Source organism: Antedon bifida, chromosome 9 (genome assembly GCF_963402885.1).
Source record: "Antedon bifida chromosome 9, ecAntBifi1.1, whole genome shotgun sequence".
In the NCBI taxonomy this organism is placed as follows: domain Eukaryota; kingdom Metazoa; phylum Echinodermata; class Crinoidea; order Comatulida; family Antedonidae; genus Antedon; species Antedon bifida.
In genome coordinates this window covers 11,592,920-11,618,792 of record NC_136234.1, presented here as the reverse complement: position 1 = coordinate 11,618,792, position 25,873 = coordinate 11,592,920, and the positions used below count along the sequence as shown (strand labels likewise).

Sequence of the window (25,873 nt, the reverse complement as noted above, 5' to 3'; positions counted from 1 at the left end):
AACAGCGTGGAATATGATTTTATCCGGTTTATTCTGCTTGTTCCTAAATAAAGAATAAAAAGAAATATTTCTTACAAAAAATGCCGCTCGGCTTTTTGACGTATTGATATTCTGCATAGTCTCATAGACTCTCTTCTCCCAGACGTTGGGGTTTGCGTATGCTCAGTACGAGTTTAAAACTTCCCATTTTGTTCAGCCTCAGTTTCATAATGCTTCCGTCCAGCCTCTTATTTTGATGCCTAGAGGTGTGGCGGGAAAAGGTAGGGATGTCATCAAGCAAAATTTCAGAAAATTAATAAAAGCTAAATTATTATTTGTACACACGTATAGTGTGTGGGCGTGTAAAAATGAGAAATAAATACACGCGTACACGTAGTGCAGGGGGCATGTATTAAACACGAATCTCTCGTGTTGTCACAAAAGGGATTTATTGAGTCATGGTCAGTGGTAAACAATTAAAAAACGTATTTTTTAAATTTTGAGTACCAAGCTATGCCTTATATTATTGTATCGGGCGGTGAGCACTTGTGTTTCAATTCTTTTTCAATAATTTGAAGTTATTAGATTATTTTACACTTCATTCATTTTTCATTCGGAAACATTCAAATGGATAAAAACACAAATTATAAAACAATAACGTTCAGATAAAATCAAATAAACATTTATTTCTTTCATTAAAATTAAAGAGAATACATTGTTTCTTCCAGATTTAATTTTTTTTAAATATTATTATAATAAATCATAATATATAATATAATTTAAATATTAAATTATCTATTTAAGGTTTATTATGAAAAATGTTTTGCTCTATGTTTCAAAGGATATTTGCAAGTGTGCGCGCACTTAATGAGGACCAAAAAACCCATTGACTTTTTAGAAGTAGAAAATCTAGTTTTATATGAACTTGATTTGTAAAGCACCTCAACTAATCAAAAAGCAAGCCGACGTAGTGTTGAAGATGCTGTTCTGGTTGTTCATTTAATAGCATATATATCACTTAGATAACAACATGTCATATGTTAGATCATTAATGTTGATTTGCATTTAACCCTGTAGTGTCAGAATTGCTCATTAAAAAGTTAAACAATATGAACATTAATGCAAATATATTTCAAAATGAATTGTTAATGTGGGTATACCACGGAAGAAGTTCTAAATTTGACTATGAAAGAATGTATACCTTTGGTTCAGTTGTTATAAACGGAGAACAAATATGGTTAGGAGAATACAAATATAAAGATGTATAATAGATAAAAAAAACCAACTGGATAACAAATACTGATAAATTACTTAGTAAATCATGTCAAAGCATGTATATATTGCGAAAAATGAAACTCTTTGATTGATATCACTATTATGAAAATAATTTTAGTTAGTTTTAGAAAATAAGCTTCCATACAAAAATAAGAGTAGGCCTACTTCTTACAAATATTTATAAAAGTTCTCCAATGTATCTAGAATCTTGTCACACGCTTCTCTTGCCACATATAGAGTAGTAAACTCCTGTTCTGCCATATTACCTAACGTATCAGAATAAACCTTTACATTTAGTTCATCGCCAAATTTTATTCCATGTTTACGTTTGTTATCCATGACAATCAAAGCGAACATCCAATTATTGGCGTTGGGATTTGAAGCTGGTTGTATCTGTAAAAAAATAATAACTTCATAAAATAATATTTGGATATTACATACAGGCTTTTAATCCGTATACAGTAATTGTTATTGATTACAAATGTGCGTCTGTCGAGTCTTGTAATAAAAAAGAAAAATTATGTATTGCCGATGTATTGTCGGTTGTATTGTACTATAGCCTAAAATAATGTCATAACATTTTACTTACAGAAACTAGGAAACTAAATAAATCTGGAAATTGGTTGTCGAAGTTAGGCCAATTATTCTCAATTTTTAATTTTAGTTTGGCTTGAACATCCTCTGAAGGACAATCATATAGGTTCTGGTAGTCACAAGATGTCTTTTTGTTTGAATAGTGGCGATTTTTAAATGCCACCATTGTCTCATTAAGAATGGTTCGGCATTTGTGAATTACGTCTTTCGTTAATGTTGCAACTTGTGAACTTTTTTGCAGAATATTACGCTCCATTCTATATTGTGTGTCTCGTAAGTCTTTCAAAGCAATTCCTACTGTTGAAGTATCATCTGAAAGCACTGACTCAAGATCAGCTTTTAATTCATTGTTGTTATCTTGACTCCGATCAATACAAATATCAATGTGGGCACAACTTATGTAGAAGATTCTGTTTCCTCTGTCCATCTCTTTGACTTCACCAAGAAGAATTTTTGCTCCTGTTATATTACCAAATTCTACCGATTCAATAAGCAGTTTATGAGCATCACTGTTTCTACCATCAGCTAAAGCAACCCTGCCTCTCTCAAGCGCTAGTGCTCCCTTGCACTTATCCAGTATTTCAGGTTTTGGATTTGAAAGATTCAGCTCTTTCATTTCATTCACGATGAAATCGACGTCATCCATCTTCATATGCTTAGTGCTTATTTCGGCTAAGTATTCAAGACATGTCCATTTAAGATCACTCGTATCTTCATTAACTTGTGTTAGTATTATAAAAAGATGTCTATAGTGTTCACAGGCTTCTTTTGAATTGCCAAGTTTTCTCTCTAACTCTGCCAACTTTAAAAGAGATTCTTTGTCATTTGGTTTACGTTTATAAAATTTCCTGACTCGCTTGGCAGCTACATCTACCATCCATTTAATTTCATGAGGGAAAAGAGGTGGATCATCGTCCAATTTAAGTTCAAGAGCTTTATCTACAACTATTACAAATTTCTCAACTGAATCTTCAAAATGTTGAATGTTACCTAGAGACATTCCATACATGTAAGTGGTTTCAATTGTTATTTCAGGGTCATTTTGGTTATTATCTAGTATCCATTCATAGTATGCTCGTCCTTTGTCATACTCATTTCTCGAAAAAAATTGTTTAGCGCGATCACACTGAGCACCCATATTAGATGGATTCATATCAATTGCCTTTTGAAGATAATCTTCGGGTGGTTGTTGTTGGCGCATATCTCTGTACACACAATGGAGTTGGTGAAATATGAAAGAAGTTGGTTTTCGTTTAACAGCGACGTGTAAAACTTCCAATGATTCGGAATGCTTCTTCATTCTTCGGTAACACTGTGCCACCTCACCAAGAATTTTTGTGTTGGTTTGCATGGGATCTCCGAGAGCGCGCTTTAATAGGATGTTTGCATCCTCAATTGCACCACTCCTTCTCTTTATTTCTCCCATTATGGCAAGTGCGTAGTTATTATTTCGATCCTCACTTACGACTTTATGAAAAATGCGATCGGCTTCTAAGATGTCCTTATTTGTTACATGTCGTCTAGAAGATGCTTTACCGATTCTCCATATCATTTTACCAAGGCAAAACTGCCAATCGACAACCTCTGGGCACAAGTCTACTGCTTTCTTAAGCTCTTTAATACTATCAGGATATCGAATCATACCTACACGTGACAGGGCAAATCCTTTTGTTGAACATATACTTGCTGTAAACTTATTACGCTCACTTGAGTAGATTTCATATTTTGATTCAAGTCCTCGTAGCTCTGTGATATTAGAGGCCAGTTTTGTTCTGTTGTGACGGTTGAGCCTAGCTTCGATAGCAAGAGCTATTGCCAAGTATCCATCTTTAAAAGGTTGTTCCCTTGAATCATCTTGCAAAATTCTACGCACTTCATCAATGCACGTTATTGCACCAGTTTTATTTTTGTCTGTATTTCCTTTAAAATCTGAATAGAAAATATAACATTTGAACAGTAAACTCTCAATTTTCATAGCAGGACACTCGTTGATATAGTCATTAATCGAATCCATCAATGATCGAAATTGCTTTATAGATTTTTGTTCAAGCTTCCAAATGAAATGGCATGGAAATTCACGCAGCTCAATCTCTAACTGTGCCATGGTTTTTCGATGATACGGTGGCCACACTGCAGAGAGAAACACAAATAATAAGTAACAGTGTCCAATTCATTTGGAAATGGAATCGCATACATTTGTTTTCATGTAAAATGTAAAGTCAAAGGATTGTATAGTTCTATGTTAACGAACTAGCCTTACCATGTCATGTAGAAAATATCAAGAATGTCGCTTTCGGAACAAGTAGGCTTTTTTACGATTGGCGGAAGAAAGAAGGAAGTTTCGTTTGTGAAATAGAATCCAGTCAGCAGCTGATTGTGGCCGATAAGAAAGAGAATGTTGTCTTCGTGACGAGAGTGCCAAGGAAATTGTATATATTAACATCGGAACGTCGTAATCTTGATCGACTGGTTGATTAAATATAATTACATTTTAAATATTACATATCTTCAAAGTCTTCAGTGAAATACCTTGATATTTGTTGACTTATAGGCCTAAACTCATGTCATAAATAATCTTACCGTGTAGAACTCAAATGATGTGTAGGCCTATTTGGTTTCTGAAAACTGGTCCGTATAGTAAAAAAATATAGGAGACAAGATAATTTAATGCGGATAGTGTAGGCGTTGACTCTAATATATCCGCAATCTATTTTAAGCCTCATGCTGTCTATCGTGGAAAGTCCATAAATTGTATATTTAGAATAATTTCATGCCTCCATGATCATACTGTGAAGTATGAAAATGGAGCAAAGCGTATTCGTGGCTCGATGCGTCATTCGTGATCCAGTCGTTTATACCACCATCTGTAATTTTGATTCTAAATGAAACGATTGTCGTAATAGACAACGTGTATAAAATGTATAGTGTTTTAATTACAACTGATGGAAAATCATATCATTCCGGATAGGCGTAGCTAAGTAGGGCCTACATTGTTCGAGCATAATAAAAGGCCTACGATAGCCTAAACTTATTATTAGCTATAAAGTAACAGTGTATATTAAGTCGTTTTTTACGACAATGATCAAATGTATTATCTTCTTATTGTTATTTATTTAAGAAAGATAAAAGAAAAGGTTAAATCAATTGTAAAAAGAAGCTCGTAAAACTAGGCAAAATGCCAATCCACCTAGATAAATTAGGGCCTATATTTTGATCAGTGACAGGCTGCTGATTTGACGGCATGGGTGATGTCGGTCATCCTCTCTAAATGAACAGTTTACTCGTGGTAGGCTATCTCCCCAAGGCAATCTAGCAACATGAAACTAAGCTCGCCTCGCCACAATGTATTTAATTTTGAATGTATAGTCAATAGTGTTAACTTTTCTTTGTTGCTACTAAGATTATCATTGAATTATTGTTTTAATTTAATCAATCTTTTAAATTTAAAAAGGACTGCATTCCGCCTTGTAGACTTACTTTAAATATGCCTTTATTATAATTGCTAGGTTGGCGTAAGTGTAGGTAGGTATTTTCTTTTATACTTCTACCTACCTGTGTCAGTGTCTCTGTCAGGCGCATAACTCTCATAGACTCTTTTCCCAGACGCTCTTTGAGTCGTCGAGCATGGACCTACATTAATCGATACTTTTTTAAACATTAGCATTTCTGTCGGCGGCTATAGAGTAAAAGCTTCGCGTAGGTCTATATGGTAGGCCTAACTGTTTCTGAATGTCCTCTGGGAATATAGCTGGCTAAAGCCGCGGCGCGAATAAGAGTATCCTTATACATTCTATGAATGTATTTTATTAATGCTGATTTAATTAATTTAATAATTTCATTTATTTTTTAAAATGTGAAGATGATTTCGCAAATAAACTAAAATAGACATAAATAATAATAATAAATTAACATAAAAAGCGTTACTAAAGATGTACAACTAAAGGTGTAAAAAGCTACTGAGTTGTGTTTTCCATTAAACAAAATATTTTAATGATGAATTGTATTTTTATATTTATTGATCTACATCTGTAAGACAAATGGAATCTTAAAATAAAAAAATATATATATTTGTTATCACCGGGTGTTTAGAATTTGTTCTGTGCCTGTGGTGTTTATGATTTCAGAATATCACCCGGGAAGTTCAGAACTTGTGTTTATATTAATTATTATATACTCTGCAAAAGCAAAATAAAAATAAGAACTGATTGATTGCAAATATTTATTTATTCAAAATGAGTAGGCCCCTTTGTAATACAAATATGAAATAAAGGTGAGTGAAACTCACCGTGGAGAGAGAAAAAAAGAACTCGGACCCGATCCCGTATTGTAGCCGCCAAAGGCGTCATACACAATCTCACGTTTAAAAAAGATAGAAAATTGCTGAGATGTAGGCATATGGGCCTAAATGTTACTTTGTTTTTTTATTGTATTTTAAATAGATTAATAATTTCATGTTAAAATTTGATAAGCATTTGTATATACGCTTCTCTTGAAATAATATCATGTGCATAGTCCATGTATGACTTAGCCTAAATTACAATTGTTAAAAGTGTAACTTCATGTTAATTGAATTATAGGCCTAAGTAGCCAACATGAGTTAGAATAATCAGGCCTGAAAAATTTTAATAAATTATGTTTTAAAAGGAAAAAATGCTAATTTATAAAGATAATGATATTATTCATGTTTCAAAAGGTAACCTGTTATCATTGGAATGTGTATAAAAAACAAGGGAAAAACTATTTTTATACGCCCTCTTTTCCGTTGCATCATGGGATAGTACTGTACTCCATCTTGCTGCTTCCTCAATTTCTCCCTCTACGCAGTGTACGAGAGTGTAGGCCTGTGGAATTTAAATTGATTATTGCAACATTCTAACACAGATATGTATTTTGACACTTAAATATTAGTTATTCTGGCGTTGTCCAACTATTAAATCGTTTCAATAGAGTTCAATGGTGATCTCATTTATCTATCTCGCTGCTGCTGCGAAGAACCTGGCAAACGCCACTCACTGGCATCATCTCTCGTATCCTGGTGGTGGTGTATAGTGGGTGTACATATAGAGGAAGGTCCGAGTTTTTGGGCCTAGCCTAGGCCTAACTAATGTCTGCACTATAATGTCATTCTGGAGATAACCTTTATTTAAAGTTGTACTTGATGTGTCAAGACAAGTTGCATATTTAACTGAAAGTGCATTTATTTGACACTTTTTAATCATTGATTGTTGTATTGTTAAGTCATTATCAATATTTTTGATTGTCATAAAATAAAAAGGAATACAAACATTGCACCATCATGTAAATGATTCCAAGGAGGTGTCATTTGTGCCATTCCTACTAGGCCTACTAAATGCAGCGTCATTGTTTTGGCTGAATTGTACAAACTGTATGGAACATAATCCAATTATTCCAGGGTTGAGGAACTTAAGAGCTAAAGTCTGGAGATTACGATAATGATTGTGTAAAAGAATATTTTGCGATTTTGAGCATTGCCTTGTTCGTGGATATTATAACGAAATGTCATAATGGCAACCGCAATCGAGCCAGAGAGTGAAAATCTTGTACAGGCTCCTAGTAAATGGAAAGGACAATTTGTAGATGGCCTAAAGAAGGTATGTAATTTTGTATATTAGATAAGAATTGTAAACATTAAAATTAATGACAAATAAATGTATTGATACTGCTGTACCGTAACTACAGTTTATTTTCAGATACATACAGTACAGCAGCACATCTTGATTTTTCACAGATCACAGCCAATCACATGAAACATACAACTTGATTGATGATCTATACTATACTATACTAATTCCAGGTTGATTAGGAATAATAAAGATTGTTGCACCCTATTGTAATAATCACAATCATGCATTGCGAATGAATGTAACATTATTTGGTATTTTCATCAGCATATTTTTCCCATTTCTATTTAATCAGGGCTATACTGTACCTTCCTTAAAGCCTTTTTTAACTAAGCAAATTTATTCGCGCTAATCCAATGTTTCGCAGAAACAAAATTTGTATTACCACTACTAACTGTACTAACAACACTACTGTACAATTTTCATGTACAGTATAACGCGTGTGTGGCGAGTTTTTTGATTTACATGAGTGCTCATGAACGTCATTAGTTATTTCCTGGGCTCTGATTGCTTGCGCAATTTTTCGCAAAAAGTAGAAACGATTCAAACTACCAATTTCGTGGAAGCGAAACACTTAAATAACTAGAGAATGTATTGCAGAAAAGGATTTGGAAGATGGAAAGATATTTATGCATGCGTATATAATGCTTTCGATTCGCGTGAACATATTCAGCTAATGGAATACAGGCTTTAAGTCTGGTTGGCTACAGGACTGACAACTGTGTGTGGATGCTGTATAGCTACTGTACCTACTCACATGGTATTAAAAGCTATACTTTTAACTAAATTGAGAGGGGAGCTTGGCTTTACAGTAGGTGTATGCAAATAATTTGATGACTAATCACATGTAGTTGTAACAGATTGCATACATGTTTGTGATACAGTACGTCCCTCATACAATAGTTGGTCACCAAGCTTAACGACTTATTACAGTAAATGGAGGCATGTATCACAGATAGCCTCTACTGTACCTGTACACTAACAAAAGTTGTGTTTCTTGTGTTTTGAATATTCAATCTTAGTCGAGTCCGGTGGTGCGAATCGCGACTGCATTGATCATCCCCTTTTCACGCCAACATTCTCTGTCTGCATGCTGGCACTGCCAATCCTGTCCAATTCATTATTGTATGTCATGCCCATGATGTTGAACTTCCTTGTCTTCACTTTCCTTCTACTGACCCTGGTTTAACAAAAGGGTTAAAATATAAAGCAAATTTTTAGATTTTTTTTCTTTCACCTGTAAATAATGTACTGCAGGTAAAATTGCTTTACTGATACTATATCAGTACTACTGTACAATCACTTATACTAGTCTTATTATTCCTTATTTAATACAAGGGGAGAACATAGTTTTGTTCCAAATTGGTATTTAGAAGGTTTTAAATTGTACTGTTTCTCTACAGTATAAAACTACAGTATGTTTGCAGTGCACTGTAAGAAAGGGTACTGTAGGAATAATAAATTAATAAAAATAAAATGTGTGGGAAGTTCGAATTTAATCATCATTGTTATTGGTACTGTGCAATTGTTTTATAGCAGAAGAAAAAAACATTAGCTCTTTGTGCATTGCGGTAAACATTTTATAATAAATAGACGATTTAAATTTGTATTATTGTAGTACTGTATACAGTTATTTCAAAATAGCATGCTTGCTTACATACTGTACTGTAGCTTACTACTAACTGTATGTGTATTAAATTATCAATTCAGTTCAATATTGGTATGAATATGATCATAGAATTAGGTAAAAATGTAGGTTTAAATTATATTTGTGCATAAATTGTTGTTATATAATACTACTTTGTTTAATAATCAGTACAATCTCAATCTAGGTACTACTATCGATACCGTGTAACTAATAGTCCCTGGATTCTTGAGAAGGAAATTCTGCAAATGATAATTCAATTGTATTGAACACTATGAATGCATTGTCAATTTAAGCTGACCTTGATTTATTAACCATTTTCAAAAGCCTATTGTAGTTGCTAGACCTAATTTAAACATATCAAAAAGAGCTATTTAATAATGAAAATGATTTAATTTTACATAATTTGGTATTGTGATATGATATTTCTGGCCTAATTTGTTAGTCAATTTGTTATTACTTCAACCAGTAGTCCCATAGCAGACATAAACTGAATAGCTGTGTTTTACACAAAACATTACATTTTCTTCCATAATGGTATTGAATGAATTGATGAAATTAACAATTTGTTGAGGTTTCTTGAAGTTTAGTAATGATGCAGTTGCAGATCTTTAGAGGGAGCTCAGAGAAATTGTAATTTTAAGTGAGCCGAATTGAATGTAATGCTCTACTGTAACTTTTGCATTGTATTTGCCAGAACTGCAAGTCACCCCCTAAGATGTCGGTTCTTTTGGTTTATAGTGGTGTTTAGATCTGCAAGACAATTATTGTACAGTTTAGTTCTTTGGAACAAACTAACATCATTAATAACACATATGTATGCGCGTAATCTTCAATGTACGAGTATGTCATTGTCACATTCCCAATAAAAACAAATTTGAAAATTACATTATTAAATAGCATTAGCATATTTTAAGTTCTGTCATCAAAGATATATTATAAATACTGCCATATTATATTATAAAAATACCGGTTCTCGTCAGATCACCGAAGTTAAGCAATGTTGGGCCCGGTTGCGTTCTGGATGGGAGACCATCTAGAAATAGCGGCGGCTTCTGTATACACCAGAGAGTGATGGTGTAATGTTAATATTGGACTAGCATGTGATAGGCAAGGGCTCGAGGTTATCTGTACCATACCTGTACTAAATTGCATCCTAAGGCAAGATGCTTAAATACTCTCCTTCGGATTAGATGTAAATCCGTTGGTCCCGTGTACTTAGCAGTGCATGTTAAGAACTTGGTACACTATTCGAAAAGAGTAGGAGATCGTCTCAGGTAGGCGCTGGCTGCCGTGGGTCCATGGAGGGCCTAATCTGAATTTCCTCAGTTTCTAGTTAAGCTTGAGGACCATACATTTAACATAACATTTACTGAGGAGAAGGTACCCGTACAGAAGGAAATGCCCAAACTTTAATGCGCAGTGCCATGTGTGCATGGAGACCATAGTATGACTATCTTTGGCATTAGAAACAAAAATACCGACCCACTAATACTCTAGCCTGTCTTTCGTGTACCTCTAGACCACTGAGCATGTTTTTACTGTATAACAGTACACATGTTCCAATCTTGTCGATTCTGAACTGAATGCAGTAGATCAGTAATATACAGTATTGTAGTTTTATTTTTACAAGCTTTTTGAAACTTGTTAGCTACATAGAACCGCCCTGTCTAGATTCGGCTTATTCATGCACATTTATTTAAAATTGAAGGTACAAACGTAATTTACATTTTAACGGTATAATCAAATGCAAGGAAGTAGATGTGGACGAAAACCTATTTAAAGCTTGGTTCCCACGTGGACAAAGTGCAGCAATGTACAGTAGCGCAACACAATTGGGTTGACCAATCACAAGCGACAGTAACCCATTTATTTACAGTTCCGAGTGAGAACCAAGCTTACAGTAAAAGGTGTTACAATATACCATGAGTGGAAGCCGTACATATTTGATATGTTAAATTGTTACATACTTTGTACTGTGTAAACATAACAGACTAATTGTGGTCCATCTCTCATATAACCAATTACAGTATGAATCAACTTTTAAGAATAGAAATGACATCATTTCAGTAAGATCTACAGTACTATAAAAGGAAAACTTTCCACTGACATTGGCAATGACCACTTTTGATTTAATTGTGAACCAATTTTTTTTTGTACAAAATGTTCAGTAATTGATAAATCAATTATAAAATGATTGATTGTTGCATAAATTTAATATAAGATCCCCATATGTTTGACATCAGGTGTACAGTAACTTTGAGATGGTTTCTGTTTAGGTTACACCCTTTTAATACATGATTAATACTGTACAGTTACAAGTCACCAAATCTTACTGTACCGTTGTCTTCACATGGACTTCCTTTACTTGGTGAGTTGCCACAGTTGTAAGAGAAAAGCAGAAAGCATTCTCATTACAGTATGTTGCCCAAGTTTATACCGAGTGATAGCATTTGCACTGGTTTGAGGTTAAACTGTCAGTGGGCAAGAAGAATTAACGATGTGGTTCGGAAAGTCCTCCAACCAGAAGTTATGGTAAAACGAACAATACTACAGTATTTGGTCAAAAATGCAATGCAATACTGATACTAGGTACATATGATGAAAGTACAGTACCATGTAAACAGTGTGTAGACTGAAGCCCTTCAAATTAAATTTAAACTGAAAGGACCCTGGTCTCTATATCGCAACACCCAATGCAAGTTATATCTGTTCATGGTATACAGTTAGCTGTTCGTCAATCAATTTCTATCGTTTTTAGTTCATTGTTTCAATTTTCTAACATGTACAATACACAAATTAAGAATTACTTAAATTTGTTGGTGGTGTCATTTGAACATATCATGGGCTAATGACTCATTGTGAGTCAAAACTTTTCCAACAAGGATCCAATCATTTGGAATTGTGCCAAAAAATTTCCAAAATTCTACTGTGATGTACAATGAGTAAGACTAAGCCAAGATTAAATCTTAAATATTATACAATGAATCACTCCTAAATTTTAAGATAGAGAAATGTCAAAATGTGATGAGATCAAATTTGAAAGATATATATATATATATGTTCTGTTGTACAATAGATGTAATGAAGAGAAAATTAAGTTTTTGTTGTATGTCAATAGATGAGCAACAAAATACAATTGTTTCGCTATACTGTAGTACTAATCACGGAATCAAGGGCCCAGGTTGCTAAGCAACCCTCATTAATATTCACCTTTTTGAATGGATTAGATGTACTACTGTAGTTCGTAGTACTACGAGTGGAATAAAAACATTAACAACAATTTAAAGTCACATACTATAGTATCTTTGCAAATTATTGCTATTTATAATTTTACAAATAATCTGAATATATTATTTTGTTAGAATATAATTTGTGCTCTGTAATAGTAATAGGAGAATGGTAAATTTAACCAACGTACAGGTAACATTACCCAAAGTAAATTTGACCATTTCATGCAGCAAGTTTTACCAAAATATACTGAACTGTAACTGTGATGTTAAAGAATATGCACTTGCAAGGTGAATGCCATGTGATAACCTGAAGCGGAATTTACTTTTTACCTGGCGTGGTTACTTTTTCCGAGACCATGGTCATTTCTACTGGGCAGGCAGTGGTCAGTAAATGTAACCATTGGACTTGGTTAATTTACTACAGGGAATTGTAGTCAGTGTTGGATTGGATTTTTTCTGGTCAATCCAGCCGGCGACTCGGTTAATTTGACCAAATTAAGTCCAGTGCAATCGAGAATTTTTTCATGATTTACCAAGACTGTATTATTCATTGGGATGATGATATAAATTGTAAAATGGTTGTCAGTGTCAGCATTTTCTGTGTTTTTCATACTTACTGTATGTCTATAATTTATAATTATAAATAATAACAAAAAGCAACAAAAACATCTTGAAAATAATAACTACTGTATCTATCTAAAAAGGTGAATATTAATGTAACTAAATGTGTTATTTGATTTTTTTACCAAGATTTAAAAATAAAGGTTATAGCTATAATTATTAATTAATATTAATTATTTAATACAGAAAACAAAAATAATTTTTAATTGACCCTTCCTACTATTATATGGTGAAAAAGTTACAAAAGTGTTGATCCTCATTATTAGATGACTGATATTTAAACGTTAATGAATTGTTTTAGAAAATCAGATATAGCAAACATATTAATTAGTATGCAAAGATAATTAAACAAGATAAAGTTCTTTTCAGCTGAATATTAATCACCGACAGTAATTTTAAATAACCAAACATTTTATAAACCAGTCTACAGTACATTATCTAATACTGTGTTTTAGAAAGTGCACCCTCTATAATGTTTACAATTGTTTTTAGCAAGTAAACTGTCAATCCTTTATGATTCAACAAGTAGTCACCTCCAGATATTAGAAACATTTTTAATGTAATAGACTTTCAGTCTGTCTTGTTCCTAAAGTCCTGCACCAACATTGAGATCATAAAGAAGTTTGCCAGACAACTTTTGACATTGATTTTTTAAAAAATAAAATGGAATGTTTAGCCAGTGGAACCATGCCTACTGTACATATTCATAAAATATAGTAGTAGTACAGCAAAAAATGCAGCGAAGACTTGTTGATATAAAGCATGGCTTAATTCAAGGTATTGATCTTTACTTGAATTTCAGGACAGAAGTTATAGACTATGTTTACACTTTCCAAATGGTGTAGCATTATTGCAAAATCAGGCAGTCTGTTCACAATCACATGCACATTATTTATTAAACTTTGTTTAATGAGAGTGACTCAAAACAGCCGAGGCTAATATTCATGAGGCCCTCAACATTTAAAAAAGAATTGATACAAACATGAAAACGAGTTCCTGGATGTAATATACAGCCCAGATTTGGATGCGTAAAGCACAGTGAGCTGGGCCATGAATGTTGAACGATTCTAACAAAGTCACACCGCAGTCATGCATGCATAAAATGTATCCCTCCGATCCGACGTATGTAAAAAATAGAATGCCACGGTTACCTACATTATTTATATGTGTGGCATGGCTGTGAAGTTTAGCATATTGTATACTGTAGTTTACATAGTCTCTGATTATTTTTTTCTAGGCCGTCTGCTGATTCCTTTCAATTTCAACCTTAAGTTTAAGTCAGAAATCATTTGAACATTTCATTTGTTCATCAATGACTTCATCGTGTCATAACCCATTCGTAAAATCGACGATTTATAAACTGAATGTTCGTAAAATGCATGTTTTACTGTACTGTACAAACATGACCAAATGTTAGTTTTCAAGTTAAAGAATCGGATCCTGCCTGCTATGCCTTCCATTTGAAATTTATGAATTTGAGCTTGAGTATTCATAAATTGAGTTTTAAAAATTGTATATAGATCATAGAGTGACAGTGAAAGACATCCCCTTCTCATATTACTATTTATGATCTGTCAGCTACAGAAAGTATTATAATAGAATTTTATTGGAAATTGTTATTACAAATACACTGCAAGTTATTATTTAATCAAATGAACTTCAGTCCAGGGTATGTATCAGCAACCCTGGTACAATGAATATTCATATTGTTACTGGCCCCTGGGAATCAATTTGACCTGGTGAACTTTGTATCAAGGTCTAAAATGTATTGGGTTTTACAAAATGATATATATATACTCAATTGGTGACAATAACTACTTTTCAATGTTTATGGATTGAATACAAACATTAGTCTGCTTTTCTTGGAAATTCTCAACTTCAGATAAAGATCTGCTCAATGCATTGCTACTAATTTAGACCTCTTCAATGTTTTGACCAACAATTGGATCTGGAAAAAAGAAAAGAATATTTACCTGAAAAAACTATAAAGTAAAAATAGTCAAATTGGCTGGCAGTGCAGTGCCAGTCAATGGGTTTTTGGTTTAATTTATTTTGTCTTTGTACAGGGAAGTGATTAACTTTATTAAAATTACAAATAATAAACTGATTTTATTAATCTAATAATTGTTCATGTTTTTGGAGGACAATACATCTTTAAATTAATCAATTAACCCAAGTCAATCGAACAACAGGATTGAGCTTGCCTCACCAAAAAAGGAACTTGTATTACAGTCCTTAGATCTTATGATTGGCTGTGACAAATTCAGGCTACAGTTTGCTGTTACACACAGCCGTAATTTTGCATGAAATTGTAATAACTCATTGTTTAATTTATAATTAAATGTTTTGAATAAATAAGTAAGTACCAATACACAGTTTAACAAACATTGAGGAAGCCAATTGGCCAACCGAAAATTAGTAAAAAACGTTTAGGAAGCATGGAACTGATCGTGTCGCAACCACAGAAGAAACCTTTGATCTAACAGAGCATAGCATCCTCTTGTTAGATTGCCTTGTTAGTGTTACTACTACATTCTGCAAAATCTATTATATAATGCTATAATATGCATTAGTGTCGGCTTATACGCATATTGGTATTCATATTTCTATCTTCCCAAGTTTTTTGTTCAGCGGAATTAGTTATTTGTAGAAATTGTGCGACCAATCAGAGCTCAGGAAATGAGGTATGCTATTTTCATGAGCACTCAGCTAGGGAAAAATTTTTAATGGATATCACGCTTTTTTCTCTCTTTTTGATGTTGGATTTGTCCAGTGGAAAGCAAACTTTAAAGGTAGAAGTCACTTGAAGAAATAGAAGTGCATCATTGTAATACTTCAATAGATGCTGATGCCAGAGATCTTTAAATAGCGCCCTCTATGTTTGGTAATCATAAAAAATGAAAGCGCCCTATATGATTTAACCACGTTTTATAGAGTCTCCAGATACTTTTTCTGCATTTGTAAACTCTACCAGGGGAGGATCCAGGATTAGATTCAGACTAAGTATTTGAGCCACAATCCTCCCCCCCCCAATGGTGGGGCCTGTGGCAAGGTGAAAAATAATGGATAGATGGTCAGAAATGGTACTCTCGTACATAAAATTCTTGATAAATGCCACTTTCCAAAACAGTATAGTTGGCCTGGAATTTGGAAAATTCTTATGTATCGTGCAGCAATCAACAAAAAAAAACATTCTTTTCTGCTGGTAAACACTATGACATTTTTTTCGCATCTAGAGATGCGCATGTTCTGTGTGGGAACCGTTGATTGTTTGTTCTTCACACAGAGTAGACAGTAGTTTGTTTTGATTTGCATTTAATATGTAGGCCTAGTCATATTTCATTTAAATAAAGAGATAAAAAAGACATGGCTGTTAAATTGTGTGTGGGGTGGGGGAGACTGAAGTCTGTTTAGCCTCCGCCTATTAATCAGCGCCTGTTTACTGACCTCCAAATATTTATTATGCATATCCATGCAATTGGTTCGTCTATGCAAATGCTTTATTCTTTCTAGTGTGCAGCGAACGCCTTGTATGTGTTCCATGCTATATTGGAAGACGCCAATCATCCTCTTCATGTCGATATTATCGACTCCGTTATCGTTAGAAGTTGTAGGATGAGGACGGTAGACATGCAGACGGACCGTTACAAGTACTCGTTTTATATAACGAAAGATTTGTTAGATAATAGTTCTTTTTCCCCCTTACAGTACATTTATTTAAGACTTCAAGCCAAGATATGAGCACTAATGTAATTTCCATTGTATTGGATAATAAAAGGAATCTGTATATGTTATATAAAGCAAACATAAACACAACATAAAAGGCACTATATAAACTACTGTACTAATCTCTGAGGCACTTAACTTGTCCAGTATTGTTGGGAAGGCATGCATAGCACCACTAATTAATGGAAGTAATTGTGCTGGACTGGGACACCCACCTTCAAAATCTTCATGCAGTTGGAGGAGAACACCCACCTAATATGTCTTCCACCCCAAGTCTAAAGCTAATAAACACAGCGCCAACCCCAAGACAATTATTTTTGCCCACCTACCCGTAGCTTTTTGACAATCGTCCCTAACTAACAACATCCATGCAGCATATTAAAAAACAAAATCTATCTAGTCTCTACTTTACATCTGGGTAATCCAAAGTGTTATATTTTTCGTTTTTTACGGCAATTTTTTTTAAGGTAAATTTAAAAGGATAACTTTCAGTCTATACTATGCTGGATTGCGCACAGGTGTATGAACCCAGACAACTTCCTTCTCCCTATAGAGTCTATTCGTGTTGTGCCATTGAAAAAACACTGCTTATTCTTCACCAGAGACAGTGGATGCAATGAGCCTACTCTCTCAAAAGATGCATGGGGTTGGATACGTTCGTTGAGTCCATGTCCAGGAACACTTGTTTCATCACCAGTGTTTCATCACCAGTGTGGACAAAGAGAACCAGAAACCTACACCAGGATTTTGTATTCAATTATATATTTTTATTTTAAGTCTTTAGGCACATGGCCAAGGATTACCAATAGTAAATTAATCACTTTCACTATCAGATGTGATAATCCCCGGACACAGGGGCTTTTTTGTGAACCAGTTCACCTGGGTTCCCCCTACTCCTTTCGAAAGATGAACTAGGTTCTTTAAATTGTACACAGGCAAACTGCGTACTGGATCTACGGTTTATAGTCCTTATACCAAAAGACTTGTTCCACCACTAGTGGAATCGGCCTCAAACGTCGCCCCTGCCTTAACTGTTTGACCACTTTACCTGCGCAGTTCCCCGACACAACTGCTTGGCCACCCGACTCGCAGATAATTTGAAATTGGTAAATAGATAAAATAAAAGATATATTTTTTTATCAGCCACACAAATTTCATGCCAAAAGCTGTACAAATTACCATATAGTAATGGTATAGAAATATTTATTTTAATTATTAAAATAATTGTAAATTTTAGTTTACAAAATAAATACCATTGGTATGGTACTCTATGGACTGCAAAATATTAATAAAATCCTATTATGGATAAGTTCTAAATTTAATATAAAAACTGTGGTGTTTCGTACACAACATATTGCATTACTGTATGCATTTTTATGTTCCAATTTCAACTGCCACGCAACAACTTCAGACATGTTAATTCACCATTCCTTTGTTCTGCTTTTGCTTTTTGCTTTAAATGTTATCCTTTAGATATAAATTGCAAATAGTATAGATAATATTCATTTTCTCCTTTTGCTCGAGAAAATAGAGTAAAAAAAATCTGCTAGTAAGGTTAATTCTCAAGTATGATAATTACATGTATAGTCAGACAGTTGATTGTGCAAAATGAAACCTGCTTCATATTCCATAGCGCAATCAGCCATCTTAAACGCAGCCTTGAAATTATGCAAATTAGCAGCTGGATATTCATGAGATTGTTCCAGGACAGCCAGCCAGCCAGCTATCTCTTCAGTCTTCCCGGGGCAGTGTTGTTAATGCTCTCTCGGAGCTTACTGATGAGCTAGGCAAAAATTAGCAGTGGAGGATGAGATTCTTTGTTCATTGTGACCTATGACCCTTTATGATGTTTTCAGGCATTGTTTTGTGGGTATAGGCTAACACAAAAGACACTTGATCAATTACTCAGCTGTAAGCATAGCAAAGTACTCTACAGTCGCATTCATTCCAGCTGGCCTGGGTATCGCCATTGCTAATTATTCATCTCGGTAAGCATCCACTTATATCGTAACTACTATAGAGAAAGTACAATAATTTCTAATGAGATGTTATTTATTTTCATTATTACATTAACCGTTGACCTGTTTGTAGTTGATAAATAATGTTTCGGATTGCAGCTGGAGCTGCTTCGCATACATTTTAATGTTAGGTTTATGACCTTGTACGATAGTCGCCATTATACACTAGACGACAGCGAATCGTGCATCGCATTGCAAGAAATTAATTCATAATCTAATGTGAATATTTTTGCAAGGTTAGTAGCATTCCTTATCTAGTAGTAGTATTATATACATGAATACGGCGAGTTGTTGAAATCAAGATGGAAATTCCCGACGCATTTAAAATAAAATCTAAAGAAAATTATGTTTATTGCTTGGCAGCCATGTTGGATATTTTTCTTTGCAATGTAAAATATTTATATTAAAGAAAATGGCTTTTTGTTACTGAATCCCATGCTGTACTTTCATTTCTTTGTTTATCTCAACTTGCCTATTGATTATTGTTGGTTTTTGATCTTTTGTTCTCAGCATCTCATCTGACCTCTAAATTAACGTTTCTCCTATTCAAAATGTTGAGTCCTGATTTAGAGGTCTTTTGTCAGACCACAATTAAATGTTAATTACGTTTACATTTTTATGATAATGCTATAGAAGCAAGTGATCGCATAAACTATTTTGTTTGACACTATAGGTCATACATTATTCTGCATTCGTAATTTTGGTATTCATTAACGATGATAAATAAATATAAAATACAATGCCATCCTTTACCGTAATCCTTTCTGCATTTGCTAACCAAATCATCTGAATCATGATGCAAATATAGTCTACAGTTGGTTGTTTTATAAAAAATTATAAAAAGCATTTGAAGAAAATTATACTCGCAGAAATTTAATAGTTTGACATTGCATACAATTATGGTTGTTTTATTTATTGTATTGTATTATTGTGTTAAATGTGTAATAATAATACTAACATTTACAATAATATACTAACTAAAATTATAAATTATTTTTACTTAAAAATCCTAATCAAAAATGTTTATTTTTTTGTTGTCCAATCATTAGATACTAAACTATAGAATAAACTGATTTTTTCTCAAGAATTATGTGGATTTTTTTATCATTTGTAACTCTACTGTATATAGTGGCTATTCTGTGCATTACAATTTGATAGCCTCTAGAGTAATATACATTGCAGGACATACAATTACTTACTTGTGGTGATTCCTTGCATAATTTATTATAATATGTACAGTTGATCAAACTTTGATCTTGATTGTACGTCCTACATTCAATGTTGCAGTTAGTAGAATAAATGAAATAAGCATGATGCTAATTATAGCCATGCACGATATGAAAATGGTGAAATTTAGTATTTTAATTGTGGTGTAATTCGTCTAAACCTTGTCTAACAGTCTTTATTGTAATACATGCTTCACTCTAAGCTCTGGTACAGTGGTATTTTCACCACATTTGCATTGATTAAACTGTCAATAAGCAGTTCCACCTTTATTTAAAAACTTTAATATAAATGTAGTGCCTGATTTAAAAAAAATGATTTGTTTGAGCACCACTGTTTATAGTCTTCTGGGATTTACTAAAAAAACTAGGTTTTACTAAGCACCATCATGCATACAGTGTTCTGGTATACTCAATAGATTGTACAAAACACCATTGTGCATACCGGTGTTTCTGCGCTCAAATTTGTATCAAGCACCACTGTGCATAGTCTTCTGGGATAGGTTTTACTATTTAACACCATCACGCATACAGTGTTCTGGTATACTCAATAGATTGTACAAAACACCATTGTGCATACAGGTGTTTCTGCGCTCAAATTTGTATCAAGCACCACTGTGCATAGTCTTCTGGGATACTGTAGGTTGTCTTGTACCAAGCACCATCAAGCATACAGTGTTCTGGTGTACTCAATAGGTTGTACCAAGCACCATTGCGCATTCAGTGTTCTGGTGTACTCAATAGGTTGTACCAAGCACCATTGCGCATTCAGTGTTCTGGTGTACTCAATAGGTTGTACCAAGCACCATTGCGCATTCAGTGTTCTGGTGTACTCAATAGGTTGTACCAAGCACCATTGCGCATTCAGTGTTCTGGTGTACTCAATAGGTTGTATCAAGCACCATTGCGCATTCAGTGTTCTGGTGTACTCAATAGGTTGTACCAAGCATCATTGCGCATTCAGTGTTCTGGTGTACTCAATAGGTTGTACCAAGCATCATTGCGCATTCAGTGTTCTGGTGTACTCAATAGGTTGTACCAAGCACCATTGCGTATTCAGTGTTCTGGTGTACTCAATAGGTTGTATCAAGCACCATTGCGCATTCAGTGTTCTGGTGTACTCAATAGGTTGTATCAAGCACCATTGCGTATTCAGTGTTCTGGTGTACTCAATAGGTTGTACCAAGCACCATTGCGCATTCAGTGTTCTAGTGTACTCAATAGGTTGTATCAAGCACCATTACGCATACAGTGTTCTGGTGTACTCAATAGATTGTACCAAACACCATTGTGCATTCAGTGTTCTGGTGTACTCAATAGGTTGTACCAAGCACCATTGCGCATTCAGTGTTCTGGTGTACTCAATAGGTTGTATCAAGCACCATTACGCATACAGTGTTCTGGTGTACTCAATAGATTGTACCAAACACCATTGCGCATGTACCTAAACACCATCACGCATACAGTGTTCAGTATACTCAATAGATTGTACCAAGCAGCAGTTACGCATACCTACAGTAAGCAGCATCACGCATACAGTGTTCTGGTGTACTCAATAGATTGTACCAAGCACCATTACGCATAAATAGCTATAAAAGGATTGCAGCAAGCACCATTACAACATATTAAAATGTTAGTTAATAACTCTTTGGCTTCCCTTTTTAATATATTTTTCTTTTTAATTTTAGGTCCAAAAACAAGTGCATATATCTTTGGATATAACAAATGATGCATTGGTTTATGTTGAGTCCTTAGTCATCAAGTTATTGACTATACTTCTGGCTAATGAACCACACAATGTACTGGAAGTAAATGAACACATTCAGAAGACTTTTCCAAACCCAATTGATAAATGGGCAATAGAAGAGGCAAATATAGCAATTGAAAAGGGAAAGAAAAAATCTACAGTTTTAGCACCACTTGACAGGACACATACACAACTTAAGGTAGTGTGGTTTTCTTTAATGTTATTGATATATCTGTAGAACCGGTGGTGTACAACACAAAGACCTGAGGCCCTGGTTTAAGTACCCTAAGTGGCCAACAAATTTAATCCATCACAAACTAAACAAAAACTTTGCAAAATGCAGAGAGCAAGGACATTGACAAAGAAATTGTATAATATAAATATTGAAAATAATGATTCAAATTTTAACAAGCTTTTGTGACATCATTAAAAAATTGCTGGACGTTAATTATAACTTTATTTTACAAACAAAGCTCTAGTAATTATACTTTTCAATTTTGTAAAATTAAATAATTAAATAAAATGCATTTCAAAATTATGAAACCAGTGGCATACTGTACTGTATGAGTACTCACTGGCTAAACCCAGGAGCCCCAGAGCTTAAGGGCCCCCAGAGCATTGAGCAGCACCAATGCAACTATACCCAGTGCTGGCAGGCCATTAAGAGTGCTAAACCAGGGGCTTTTGCTCCCTGTGTTATGCCACTGAATGACACAACTACGATTTCCCAAGTAAAAATGCGATTCTTAAACAATGAGTATTCAATATTGCTTGGTTCGATCAACATTGCTTTCCAATTCATTTACTTCTTCATAAACAAAATCTGTTGTTAAAATCGGATTATGTCAGATATTGATTTTGTGGCAGATGAACACGATAATGCTCACAAGTAAAATCAAATCAAAGAAGTGATTTTGTTGGTCATAATGTGGTTTTATGTAGGATATTTTCCATATAGTATGGTACATAATAATCAATGAAGACGCCTACAAGACATTGGCAGAACATGATGTAGGTGGCGGTTCTTAGAAATGTACAATTTTTAGACCATTAAAAAGGTTTTTGACTTCTTACAAAATTCTGAAATGTTTTGCCAATACAGTAAAATTTAAAAAAATCAAAGAAAGAGATAACATTAGGATTTAATACAAATTCCTATTTCATTTAGTTGCTAACCAATGCACAGTAAACATTTCAAAAGTCAATATTTCGGTACAATTATATAATTTTTTTTGGTAGTTTTTCATGGAAAAAGGTTCATTACCCAAAATATATAAATAACTAAATATATGCTCAGACAATTCATTAGATAACTCAAGGTCAACGGAGGTCAATTATTTTGCATTGCAGTTAAATGTTGCTCAGCGATAACTGGGTAAATGGCATCCTAACACCACGGGGGAATTTTTAACTATTATTTTGAGAATGTCATTTAAACATAAACCAAATCAATTTTATTTTGACATTTTAAGCTTTGAGACATAAAATGAAATGTTATTTTTATTTTAGGAAACGCTTGGATATAAAATAGACCAGCAAGTGACTTTGTACATAATTGCAATTTTAGAATACATAGCAGCTGATATCTTGAAGGTAATATAATTATTAATCAATTAATAATCAATACTTATCAATAATATATCAATCAATAATAATCTTTCAGTTTCAGTATTCTTCATTTCACCATAAGAGAAAGAACAGGCTTTTTAATAACTTATGGTATGGTGAGCAGAATTCACTTTTGGTTCCCCTCTGTGCATTTACAAGACAAAATACTAAACTAGACCAAAGTAGCCTATTTAAGTCAAGTTAACTTTTAAAAAAAATTTCAAACAAATTTAAAGGGAGATCTTTCTAATTTTTATTTCAAGATTGAATAAAAAATGAAAAAGTCATATGTTTTGTTTATTTTTTCAAACAATTCAGCATCGTAGCAGTACCATCATCAATTATTATTTATCATTAAAAAAAAGAAATGAAAAAAAACAAACAAGATCTATGTTTTGGAACCCATCCTTTCTGAATTGTCAAGATAGAATTAAAAATTAAAACAAAGTAACAATACCCAATCAGTTATAATAGGAAATACTTAACAATATGCATCATTCAAAGCTCCTTCTATTCTAATTAAAATTGCTGTGGAAATTGATTCATTAATTAATTCCTGCAAATTATTTCATATTATGGGAAATTATGAATAAAAAAGAATTATTAAATTAGTATTAATTATTTAATTTGAAATCAGACTTTTTTTGTTCTACAGTACATTTAACTTTAAATCAAGTGTATGGGATTTTCTTTGTTTATCTTTTATGCCTGAATTGGTGTCTAACAAAGAGAGCATTGGGTTGCTGCCATGTGGCTTTGACAACTTTTATTTGACCTTTTGTTGCATAAGATTCAATTATGTCATGCAGGCATAGGCCATTCACTATTCCTTTTTGTTCCCATTCTTCTTTCCAATAAACTGTCAAATAGTGAAATGCTTTGTTCAATGTGTCTGTGCCTCATTCTAGGTTTGTTGAATGAACAATGTTAAAATGGTCCTTTGTAGAAAAAAAAATAATGCTCCTGGATCTATTGAAATATTACCATGCAAGATAATTTATTTATTTGCAGATGAAAGATGTCCCCAACTATTATAAAAGAACTTATATATATAAATATTTTTTTGAATCAACCTGATGTTTATAATATTTATTTACGCTTTTTTTTTTTAATTTATAAAATTTTTAAGTTAGACATAAAAGTGCATTAAGACAAATATGCATCGGGAGGTAGCCTACTATATACTGATCAAAAAGGTAAAAAAAATGATTGTTAATTTACTATGTCATATTATTTTCTTACAGCTTACTGGGAATTATGTAAAAAACATTAGGCGTCTGGATATCACAGACCAAGATGTTAAAGTGGCCATGTACGCAGATAAGGTAAGTTATAGCCAATGTGCCTAGCTTGTTTGTTGGTACACTAAAACAGTGTACATTAACACATCTTACAGCCTGGCCTACAGGATCATTTTTGATAGTAAGAATGGAATTGGAAATTCAATCAAATCAGACAAAAAGATAGCCCTACAGTACTGTCTAAATGTAAATTTTCCCAAAATAATATGTTTTCTAATTTAAAATGTGTGAACTAAAAGTAGATTTCAAAGTTGCGTATAGGAAGTAAAAATGTAATCTCCGTCTATCTTTATTTAGAGATTAATAAAAAAAATATAAAAAAACCTTCAATATAATTCATATGGTGAGACTAAATACTTTATTTTACTTGGAAAAAAAAATACCCCTTTCAATTTTATGTGGAGATATATTGTGGTTACTATTCTGTATTATGCATGATCCTTAATAGAAGTTAGCCACAGCAATAAAACTGTTATTAACTTTTTATCCTATTTTCTAAATGGATTTTTCCTTTGTTATAATCCTTTTTTTCTATCTTCAGATAGCCAATTTATTAGTCATTCACTATTGTAGTTCTGAACTTTTAAGATTAACATTTTATTAGATTTTTTTAGGTAATTCAATAATAAGACAACATTTAGTAGGAAACCTAATTAATTTGTTAATTTTATATTAGAGGTTAATCTTTTCCTAATTGTAAATAGTGTTTCTACCTAGGTTTCATAACAAAATAGTACAATCATAACAATTTTGATTCAACTTTATTTAACCATGGAGGCCCAGATCAAGACATGATTATTGCTCATTGCTTGCATCTTACCACTTTGCCCTCCTCCACCACAAAAATCATTTCCACGCCCCTAAATTTAGTATCATCAATTATGTTAAATTTGTAAATCGAGACTTTTTTACAGTATATCAAGTACAATTTTGCTTTAAATACAAGTTACTGTTTTGTCCAGGCTTTCAACTGTTATGCTGATTAAATTTTAAAAACCTTGGTCATCTTTCTACAGTACAACAAATACAAACAAGCATACGGTACTTAAAAGAAAAGTCCAGTATTAAACAAGTAAAACAACTTGTTACATGTTGTTTGTGTATCCGCGTGAGTGATGGGAACTAACAGCTTGGTTAGTTTTGGAAATTGATCCAAATAAACGTGATGACAGACTAGGGACTTTGATACAAATTTAGAGAGCGAAAAGGAACTTGACAATTAACCGTGGCAGGAAATGACTTCAGGAGTTACATACAATAT

The 25,873-nt window shown here is 33.3% G+C and overlaps 3 protein-coding genes across 3 annotated transcripts in view; 1 reads left to right on the top strand and 2 right to left on the bottom strand.

The window, feature by feature from the left end:
• LOC144852740 (SRA stem-loop-interacting RNA-binding protein, mitochondrial-like) overlaps nt 1–25,873 on the bottom strand; it is a 204,474-nt gene that overhangs the window by 81,490 nt on the left and 97,111 nt on the right. The window lies entirely within an intron of this gene.
• Nucleotides 646–3,986, bottom strand: LOC144851573 (uncharacterized). Its single transcript, XM_078709098.1, has 2 exons — nt 1,844–3,986; nt 646–1,647 (listed from the first exon to the last, which is right to left on the bottom strand). The coding sequence occupies exons 1-2, from the start codon at nt 3,950–3,952 to the stop codon at nt 1,423–1,425; spliced, it is 2,334 nt and encodes a 777-aa protein (XP_078565224.1). The 5' UTR covers nt 3,953–3,986; the 3' UTR covers nt 646–1,422.
• The window catches only part of LOC144852742 (son of sevenless homolog 1-like), a 51,750-nt gene continuing 32,451 nt past the window's right edge, over nt 6,575–25,873 (top strand). The window contains exons 1-4 of the mRNA XM_078710706.1: nt 6,575–7,460; nt 21,645–21,902; nt 23,213–23,296; nt 24,556–24,636. Coding sequence (XP_078566832.1) covers nt 7,374–7,460; nt 21,645–21,902; nt 23,213–23,296; nt 24,556–24,636 — 510 coding nt within the window. The 5' untranslated portion in view covers nt 6,575–7,373. The remainder of the gene's footprint in view (nt 7,461–21,644; nt 21,903–23,212; nt 23,297–24,555; nt 24,637–25,873) is intronic.

Bases quoted from the DNA above. Each gene is read 5' to 3' on its own strand.
- LOC144851573 (XM_078709098.1), bottom strand. From the start codon at position 3,952: ATGGCACAGTTAGAGATTGAGCTGCGTGAATTTCCATGCCATTTCATT. The intron at 1,648-1,843 runs GTAAGTAAAATG...ATTTTTTTACAG, and splicing joins TATTTAGTTTCCTAGTTTCT to ATACAACCAGCTTCAAATCC.